Source organism: Lycium barbarum, chromosome 11 (genome assembly GCF_019175385.1).
Source record: "Lycium barbarum isolate Lr01 chromosome 11, ASM1917538v2, whole genome shotgun sequence".
NCBI classification, from domain to species: Eukaryota; Viridiplantae; Streptophyta; class Magnoliopsida; order Solanales; family Solanaceae; genus Lycium; species Lycium barbarum.
The window spans coordinates 17,743,583-17,754,421 of NC_083347.1; the positions used below are offsets into that span (position 1 = coordinate 17,743,583).

Here is a 10,839-nt window from a genome sequence, read left to right on the forward strand (position 1 = left end):
GTATTTGGTATATACTTTTAATTACCGAATACCGAATTACCGAACCCGAACTTTAAAAATACCGAACCGAATACCGAACGCCCAGCCCTACTCATCATCAAATTCAGTTATGGACTACAAATCTTATTGTGTATTTGAGTAAATACCAATTAGACCCAAATTAAGCAGCAACCCATCATACTCTAATATGCAATCAATCGATTTTGTAAGAAGAATTTTTTCAAATTAATAGCAATATAATCCTTCACATCATAGAGCCAATAGTACCCTAATATGAAATAGGATATGTAAGTAAATAATGAAGAAGAGAAAAAACGCCATACCAGAAGAGAATTGACAGCACCAAAATTGGAAGGTCCGCAATGAGGGAGGCGAGTAGGGTTTATGTTAAGCGGAAGTAGATTAGGAGAGGGAGCGAAAAATTTTAGATTAAAAACGAAAAGGGAGAAATTAATGAGCAGTTAATACAGAGTAAAAAAAAAGGAAGTGAAAGAAATCAGAAACTGATTTGAAAAGCACGAAATTAGGGGAGATGGGAGTTCGAAACATATATTTAGGAAAAGGGGAGAGAGAGAAAGTGTGTAGCTAAAAAATAGGAGTGTAGTGAGTGGTAAGTTAATTGGTAGAAAAGTGGGTAGCTATAAGTTGTAAAAATATAATATTATAGCTACTAAACTTAATTATTAAAACGGAAAAGGGCCAAATATACCCCTGTACTATTGAAAAAGGGTCAAATATAACCTTCGTTATACTTTGGGTTTAAATATACTCTTGCCGTTATACTATTGGCTCAAATATAACCTTCATCCGTTAAAGTTGTCCACCTTGAACATCTTATCCTATGTGACAGTGACATTTGATGAGGTGGAAGCCACATGACATTGCCACCTCATCAGCTCCTAACCCATTTTACTCCTCTCCTTTTTCACTACTAAAATTTACACCCCCTCCACCACCATGACCACCATTACCGCCATATAACTACAACTCTAGAAAAAAAAGGACCGCAATTTAAAGGTACCAATCCAAGAATTTCATTTTCGTTTCCTTTTCATACTGCACTAATTTCTGCAAATCAAGAAGAAGTTTCAATAACCTAGCAATGGATGTCAATTGGTAAATGCTCGGATTGAGGTATTGACTAACAAGAATTATAGTGGAAGTATATACTTTAAATAAATTGATTTCAAAAGCGAAAATTTGAACAGAGGTACAGTAGTGCAATTCCGGGTCCGAATTAAATCTGTGAGTGTGCGAACTGCTCCGAATCTTCAAGAAGCTCTTTGTTTTTCTTAATTTCAATAGTAAGTCCTTTGTTTTCTAGAGTTGTAACTATATGATGAAGGGGATGGAAATTTTAGTGGTGTAAGAGTGGAGGAGATTTTAGCGGTGGAAGAGGGGAGGAGTAAAATGGGTTAGGAGGTGATGAGGTGGCAAAGCCACGTGGTATCCACCTCATCCAATGTCACTGCCACGTAGGATAGGATGTCCAAGATGAACAACTTTAATGGATGAAGGGTATATTTGAGCCAATATTATAACGGCAAGGGTATAATTGGACCCAAAGTATAACGAAGGGTATATTTGACCCTTTTTCAATAGTACAAGGATATATCAAGTAAAATTTACTATTTAAAATGATGGGTTTGGGGGCCTATTGGCAGCTTCTGTAAAATAACAACAATCGCAAAGTCGAAAAGGTTGCGAAAATGGCTTCTTCTTGTCCTTCAAGGAAGCTTCTTCTACTTGGAAAACCCCTATGCACAGTTCTCAAACCTAATTCCTCTTCAAAGATACAAAGATCATTTATTTCTACTTTTACTTATAAATATCTTCTAGAACCTTCTGCTACTGTTTCCAAATCAGAAGTTTCTAGAAGGTATTGTTCCAGCTCGTCACCTCTTCAAGATGCTCCTGCTCCTATCGATTACCGGTAGGTTTTATTTAGTTACAATTTTTAGTTCCAAAAAAACAAAAACAATTTTTTGTTTAATTACTTGCTTTTAACATCCAAGTTTGGATTCTTTTTTTTGTTGTTGTTGATTTTGCTGAGTAATTGTAGTGATTATAGAATTTGGTTGAATAATTGGAGTATTTATTACTAGAATATCTTAATTTTCAGTTATGTTTAAAACTAGTTCGATCATAATGTTTTTTGTTGCAAAATTGGGGATACCTTAGGATGTTACTAAAATTGAATGTTAGATTGAAGAGTAGTAGTCAGCAAAAAAGCTTTAAGGTCTGTTGGGGCTTTAAGCGCAAATAAAGTGTGGGCTTTAATTGAAAAAGGGCGCAAATGGATAAAAAAATGCAAATATATATGCTTAGTTGAAGAACAATAATTATAAGCATGGACAACGAAATTGAAATTTTGTCACGATAAAGTGAAATATCAATTGTTTAGTGTACCCTTTTCAGGAAATGCTCATTGGCAAGGAAAAGCATGTCTTAGAGCCTTGACGACGACACTAAAGGGCACATTAGGCAAGGCGAAGGGCTCACCATGTTTTGACCCTTGCTTATGGGCTTAAACGCGCTTTAAGCATGCCTTTGACAACACTGGTAGTAGTAAGTGTAAGGATTGAGAAATGCTAGAAGAAGTAGAAATAGGACCTGGTGCATTTGATATGGAGGAAAGTGTTTTCCATGAAAAATATATTTTGGGTAGTAAAGGCCAAAAACCAAAGTTTTTGAACATTGTTTGAAATAAGTGAGATTGAATAAGAGTTCGGATCTTGTGTACTTCTGCCCATAAGTTGCATAAATCACTTCTAGTATTTTCGTGGAAGACAAATTCATTGAGGAAAACATTTCCCATCATACCAAACGCGCGTGGTCTTTTTGATTTCCCTCCCTCTGTCTCCTTTGTGTAATTTCTAATCATCACTATAAAGGGTGGAAAAACATAATGGTTTTTTTTTTATCAAGTAAAGAATTACAACAACAACAACAACCCAGTGAAATCCCACAACGTGGGGTCTGGGGAGGGTAGAGTGTACGCAGACCTTTTTTAATTGTCTAAAATGAAATCTTTTTTATTTTGATTAAGCAGCTTAGTGTCCTTATTTTATACTGTATCTTGAGAATCTTTGACTTGTCCAATGTGTTTGACTTCCAATGTAAGTGAGGTGAGAATGCAGGTAATAAAATTAATCTGGAAGAGTTCTGCAGGTTAATATACTGATTTTTTGAAGCTGTGGTTCAGCACTAGTAGTGGTTGTGGTAATAGATGATTTTGGCTGTGGTAATAGATGATTTTTAGTGTTGATTTAAATTTGCTCATGATAAAAGGAATAGCTATTTGGGTTTGTTTCCACTGATTGTGTGGTTGATGTTCTATAGTTGATGTGAGGTAAAACTAGGTGGATGTAAAATAAAAATCCGATATGAAAAATAGAAGTAACCAGAAGCTTCAAATGAATGCACATAAGTCAGAAACTGTGTTGCATATCTGATATATAGATCTTATATGAATGAAATAAATTGTCCGAAAAGCTAATACTGAATTTCTGGAAAAATAAGATAAGCATGACAAATGAAAAGTAATGGGGAAGATTTGTCTGTTGCTCTCTCTGTAAATTCTATAGATGAGGTTTTTTTCTGTATCATTTTTAGAATATCCTTCCATAGTTGGATTTTTGTTGGTGTAGAGGAAAATGTGTATCTTCATACTGAATTTATACATCTACAGATCTCTGCTGCAGGAAGATGAGTATCACAGACTGGCTAATGCCACTATCCATGACTTGCTAGATAAGTTGGAGGTATCTTGATGTACTTTTATATACTTTGTTTAACTTTATTTGTATCTAAATTTTAGTTAGATTTTGCTGTAATATGCACCTATATCTCAACAGTTGCACTGTGATATTCAATGTGGTTGCCTATTTGTTTTTGCTTGAGTGTTGGGCATGTGGTTGCCGATGTTTATTAGCCAGTCTAAGATGTTTGTGTTTGTGTTTGTTTGTCATATTGGATCTTCTATTTTGTTTCCAAAAGTTTATATAGTGTCAGGAACTTCTCTAAGTCAATAGCTTGGTATTTAAGTGCAGAAGGGTGGAGTGGTGGGCCCATTATTCATCGAGTTTTGAATCTTGCGCTACTGGCCCGTGGGGACTTATTGGTTATAAAAAAATACATGGACTTATAAAACAAGAATGATTTTTGTGAATGGTAGGCGTACGTTTGAAAGCTTTAACTGGTTAATTAGGCCATCAACTAGCATTCTGAAATATCCACGTTCAAATATACGTCTAAGAGAGTCATAGAAACATTGCTAATTTGGAGCCTGGGCCAGTATCTCAAACCTACATTTGGTTTTTCTGGTTGTTGTAGTTTTTGCGTTTTGGTGTTTAATACAATTAGATCATTATTTACCGTAATTGACATTATATCTTCCTTTTTGTTTCCATAAGTTTAGATAGTATCAGGAACTTAATACATTTTAAGTACATGCATCTACCAAACTTAAAAGTATGATGAGCTTTTAGCTTTCATGGGTGAGGCCAAAAGTTTCATCTTCTGGGGCCACATAAAAGGTAACGATTGCTTGCTATAAACTAGTACCAATTTCATAAATAATTTTGCTGATATCACAACCGCAAATTCATAACTTGAGTTTGGATTCCTCTTTACCTTTATTATGAAAAAGATATTATGGAGAGCTTATCTTGTGCAAGGCGTATTTATCTTGTCTAAATTGACTTTGAGAAGCCTAAACAGAGGAAAGCTGAGGTTGTATTTTGATAAGCTGCTTCTAACATCGAAATCTATCTTCGATAAGTTGACGATGTGAACCTCAACATTTGAGTGTAAATCAGAAAATCAGAGTGGACTCCATTAATATGTGAACTCTTTATGTATGTCATTGGATTGAATGTCCCTATGTTGCTCGGATTCTTCACTTTTGGTGTTGCACCCGTGTCGACACGACATGGGTGTGGGATCCATACCTGATCTGGTCAATCAATTGTGGGTACTTTGACCAAAATCGAGGGAGAAATTCCTGACAGATTCAATGGTTTATGTAATCAAAACAAAAGCTATGGCGAAATTGAAGAAAATGGAAGAACTTGTACATAGAAATTTCAATGTCACTCCTTTTCCTTTTATCTCCTTTGGAGATTCTCCTCTTGATCAATATTTTCTCCTCAAGTTTTCCACATAATATCTCATAATTTAGGTTTTATAACTCTATTTTTAGAAGTTTGAATTATTTTTTGCCAAATCCCAGAACCCGTATCCGTACATAGATCCGTGCTCACGAATCTTAAAATTTAGATCATGACGTATCCGGCACCCGCACCGAGTCCGAGCAACACAGCTAGTGGTTGCTTGAAGATGCTCTACTTTTTGTCGTGGAGTTGGAGAACATGTTACTTCAAACATGGGTTGTGCATCATATATTCATAGCCATGAGAGACTATTGCCCCATTCAGCCCCACCTCCTCCCGTCTCTTGTTAAAATTGTTTATCAATCTGCTAATGTCAAAATTCAGTTGGGTTGTATTGTACATATGATTAGCATTCTGCATGATTTGATTGTTTATAACAGTTATATCTTCTTCTACATGACAGGAGTATGGAGACTCAGTTGACATTGACGGTTTCGATGTGGATTATGGGGTGAGAAGGATAAAATGGCATTTATGTATTTTCTTCAATGTCCTGCATGTCTTGATATTCTGAATTTTATTCTCAGAATGAGGTTTTAACGCTAAAGCTTGGGAGCTGGGGAACCTATGTGATAAACAAACAGACTCCTAATAGGCAGATTTGGATGTCTTCACCAGTGAGGTACCAATTCCCTCTCTCTCTCTGATGTGTTTTGGTTTGTCTTTTTATTTCCATATTTGTACTTTCTATAGCGCATATATAAGACGGTAACATGCTTAGGAAAAAGAATCTATGATACACAGTCCATATTGAAGAAACAACTACGAGGAGTCTAATTTTTACACTGATTATTTAGAGCAGCAAGCAATCGTTATAGTACCAGTGTATGTGTCGGCTCATGTTGAAAGAGTTTGTGGATCATGGATGGCTTTCCTGTACTCTGCTCTATACATGATCGAAACAAAATCTGATTTCCAGTGTTCCACTTTCCTCATTAAAGAATGCATATGGCCATAGTATGTTGCAGTTGTGAAACTAGTACTTGGTTGCCAGGAAAGAATGATAGAATTACCTAAACTTGAATTCTTCCCAAAATTTGAAAGTTGCCTAAAAGTTTCGCAAAAACTAGCTTTAGGTTATGATGCTCATACAGTATGTTGATTGCATCTGACTATTACACTCTCTTAGTGAAACGGTTCTGGAACTGGTTTCTTGAGGCTGAACTAAAATCTTGTCGATTTGTTGGCTTCACCAAGCATCTTGTCCATTAGTTCCTCCATTGGTATTTAAACTTGTATCCAACTAAACCCAGTGTGCTCATTTGACTCTGATTACCTGATCTAGCATTTCCAACAGCATCTAGGCTTCAGATTCCTCATTTAAGTTTTTTTTATTTTTAATTTTTTTATTTTTAATTTTTAATTTTTTAATTTTAGTGTTATCATTTTTCTTTAATTTTCAGTTTTCTACTTGTGCCAAAGGCACCAATTGATTGCAAGCAGTTGTCTCTTCCATGTAGAGCTTTGACCTCTTCTGCATTCTTTAACTGATGATATTTGAACTAAGATCCAAGTACTTTTCTTGGCCATTTGTTCATTGCCACATTTCCCTAGTTTGGTTAACCAAAAATAGAACCAGACAGTGGGTTCTAGCAGATGGAAGAAGAGTGAAGGGTTCGTTGGTACTCCTTTCTGTAAAAAGTTTATTAAATAAATATTCACTATTTCTATATTTTTCATTTCTTTTTATCATTCTAATTCAGAAGTAGAAAGTTGAACAGAAGTTCTCTTTGAAAAGGTAAATATACCATCAAAATGTCTGTTTATTCTCATTGGTCTGAAGTTGCATTATTTCAACTCGGATTTTCATGGTAAAGTTAAGAATAATACATGTATATACATTAATACAGTTGTCGAGTAATTAATGTTGTATCCCCGAAACATCAATTGCAGTTGCAACTGGATTCTAACCAGTTTCTCCATGTTTCTAGCAGCATCACTTAAACGTATTTTGATTTTTCAATTTCGTTTAAGTGTTTTGTCATATCATTGCATGACCATTTGGTCTTTCTTTTTGCTGTTGAATTTGGATTTTTGTATATGCCTTTGTGTCTTTACGAAACATTTTTGTTGCAGTGGTCCATCAAGGTTTGACTGGGATCAGAATTCTCAAGGTTGGGTCTATAGGCGAACCAAGGCAAACCTGGTAAAGGTTTTGGAACAAGAATTAGAAAAACTCTGCGGAAGTGCCATTAATCTTTCTTGAGTTATAGTGGATCTTTGATGTTTAATGTACCATTTCTACTGGCATTTACATGTCTGTAATAATGAGCTCTTTTTCCCTTTACTATTAGCTCCTCCAATCATTCATTTTGTAAGTTGTAAATCTTAACTTTTTAAATGCTACTATTATATACTAGTTCAACCCAGCGTACATCTATCAAGTACATTTACAAGACGATGAAACTATATAAATGATATGCAACTAAAATAGCTGCTTCAATTTCATCACATGTGAAACGGTATTCACCCCTGAGCCTTCTGGTATTACCCTATTGCTGATCAGTCAGCCTGCTAAGGAATTTGAGTGTAGATTTGTTGGTGATAAGTGGGTGTTTTTGTGAGCATGCTCATAGTTTTGAGTAAAGGTTTAAGCATTCTCAGAGACGAGAAGGTATGATCGTGGTGGACTGGTATGTATTTGAAGCTCAATGGTAAGCATGCTCTTAGGATTATTACTTTGAATTGGGGCATTATGGTTCCAAATCTAAATTGCTAAGGAGGTATAGTCGTGAAAAAATATCTCATCAAATATGTTCGCGAAAGATGTAAACATAGGACTGCCTTTATCAAAATAAAATTCTTCCATGAAATGAAAAAAGATATAACTCGAATTTAGATAAAGGTCGAATTGCCGTATAGACACTTGTTCTATTTTGACACCCCTCTACAGGATTTCATCAAAGACGACACTTGAATTCAGTCAAAATTAATCTTTTAAACGCCTCCGACCCTGTGTAGCTCATTCACCCTGTCTGTTGCAGGACATGTTAGAGAAATGTACTTGTCTCTCATCAGTTGTGTATGAAGTTGGGGCTTTTAATTATAGGTGACTGCTAAGTTTTTTTTTTTTTTAGTGGAGGTGACTTAAGTTTTAATTATTGAGTGGAAGTGATGATTTTTGATTAGTGATTAAGGGGTTTTGAACTTGCCCAAAAGTTTTCATTTTGACACTTTGACTCTCAACTTTATTTTTTAACACTTTGACCCACTCCCGCCCCTGCGCCCCGACCCCCTGCTCCCCCCCCCCCCCCAAAATTTTTTTTTTTTTTTTTAATTTTCTTTATTTATTTTTCACCCTCTTCTGCCCCAACACTCCCCCCCCCCCCCCCCCCCCCCGGGAAAAAAATTGTTTTTCTTTATTTTTTTTTAACCCCACCTCTTCCTCCTCCCCCAACCCCCCCACCCCCCACGCCCACCCCAACCCCACCCATCCCTCCCTCCAATTTTTTATTTATTTTCTTTATTTGTTTTTTCACCCCCCCCCTCCTCCTCGCAACCCTCCCCCCCTCCCCACCACCACCCACCCTCACCCAAAAAAAATTGATTTTTTTCTTACCAGCCTCCACTCCTCCCGCCCCTCCCCGCCAAAAAAAAATTAAAAAGTTTTGATATTTTGTTTTTTGTTTTTTCACCAGCCCGCTCCTCCTCCCACCCCACTTCCCCCCTCCCCCCGCCCCACCAAAAAAAATTGTTTGTTTTTTTTTTTAAAGTTTTTCTTTTTGTTTTTTTGCACCTACCTATCCCCACCCTTCCAAAAAAAATTGTTTGAAAAAAAAAGTCTTGAAAAGTTTTTGTTTTTGTATTTTTGTGCCCCTCCCTCCCCCCGCCCCCCACGCACACACACTCCAAAAAAAATCTTGAAAAGAAGTTGGGGGTTTAGGAAAAGTTTGGATAAAATTCATGTTGTTGTTGTTGTGTGTTTGTGTAGGGGTGAGCATTCGGTTCTTCGGTTCGGTTTTTTCAAAGTTCGGTTCGGTTTTTTGAAAGTGGACACCTAACACCGCACCAAATTAGTTCGGTTCGATTCGATTTTTTGAAGTTCAGTTCGGTTCAATTTTGGTTTTTTTCAGCACCGAACACCGCATCGAGATAGTAGACCATATTCTTGTATGCTTCCCAGATTGGAAAAAATGATTTAATATAGGCCATGAGTATTATTGAAGACAAATTTATTTATCCGATTTAAATCCATAGATGTTCTAAATAGTACATCTCACGTCCAAATTTTAATATGATGAACCAAACATCCGACAATAAACAAAATCTTTTTGTGATTATTATCAATTGTCTTCTATTTTGCATTATAATATCTGAATAATTTGTTCCATTCTTATAGGCCCTTTTTATTTTTGAATGGAAAATTTTCCAGTTGAATCTTTGATGGCTTCTGGAATTTAGCAGCTTCTTTATTAATCATATACATTAATTTGGGCCTGAGAGAGTGGACTGAGTATTGCAAAAAAAATTGTATTCATGTGATAAATCTTCAAAAAAAAAAAAACTTCGGTTAAACTGAAATACCGAAGAACTGTTGAACCGAAACCAAACACCGAACCAAACACCGAATTTTTCATAAAAAAAAAAACCGAAAAACCGAATTAATTCGGCTCGGTCTGGTTTTTCGGTCTTTGGTGTTTATGCCCCCCTAGTTTGTAGTGAAATAGATGGTTCTTCTGTTATTTTCCTGGTATGGTTCAGGGTTTAGGAAAAGATATCCAACTGATGGTTTTTTTTGTTCTTGTCCTGGTATTTATCTGATTTTGTTTGTAGAAGATAACCAACAGATTTGTAGTTGTTGCAACAAGTTCTACACTTTTTGCAACAAGTAAACAATCTGTTGCAACGACTCATTCGTCTGTTGGACATAGCTTCAATTATTTGGTTCTGTTTGTAGAAGATATCCAACAGATTTATAGTTGTTGTCCCAGCTAAAATGCTCCATAGTTGTTAATTGCACCATGTTGTAATAATAGTTATCTGTTGGAACTTTATGACATTTTAATGTTGTTCTTTTTTAGAATGGTAATTTATGTTTTTGGTGCTTGTGAACTTGGTTTATATGATATATTGATCGTGTCCAATCATAAATGTGTGTATTGTTGTTAAGAAATTGCTGAACAATTTCCAACAAGTAGTGAATCTGTTGCAACAGCTCTGTAACTTGTTGGATTTTATCCAACAAGTAACAGGACTTGTTACAACAATTAGTAACTTGTGTTTTATCCAACTTCTAAAAGATTTTCAACAAGTAAGCAATCTGTTGCAATAACTGACAGGCCTTGTTGCAGCAACTAAGTTACATGTTAGGGTTTTTTCAGCAAGTGAAGTGACTTGTTGCAGAAACTGAGTAACTTGTTGTGTTTTATCCAACAAGAGTAAGGACCTGTTCAGCAGCTATGTCATTCGCTGCAATAGATACTACAGTTTTTGCAACAGATAGTACACTTGTTGCAACAGATAGTACAGTTGTTGCAACAGATACTATTTGATCCACCCATATTTAGTGATCAACAAAGGGAATCAATGATATTTAGTGATAAACAAAGAAATCAACGATAAGTAGTGATCAATATATAATACTTAATCAATTTAATGGTATTTTATGTCAGGAAAGATGATCGACTAAGTCAGTATGCACTAGATCCAATGATCATTAGAGTGA

General features: G+C 35.7%; 1 protein-coding gene across 1 annotated transcript; it reads left to right on the forward strand.

The window, feature by feature from the left end:
* The first annotated feature begins 1,644 nt into the window (after positions 1–1,644).
* LOC132617881 (frataxin, mitochondrial) lies at positions 1,645–7,534 on the forward strand. Its single transcript, XM_060332951.1, has 5 exons — positions 1,645–1,933; positions 3,692–3,764; positions 5,578–5,625; positions 5,702–5,796; positions 7,251–7,534. The coding sequence occupies exons 1-5, from the start codon at positions 1,710–1,712 to the stop codon at positions 7,378–7,380; spliced, it is 570 nt and encodes a 189-aa protein (XP_060188934.1). The 5' UTR covers positions 1,645–1,709; the 3' UTR covers positions 7,381–7,534.
* Positions 7,535–10,839: the final 3,305 nt, after the last annotated feature.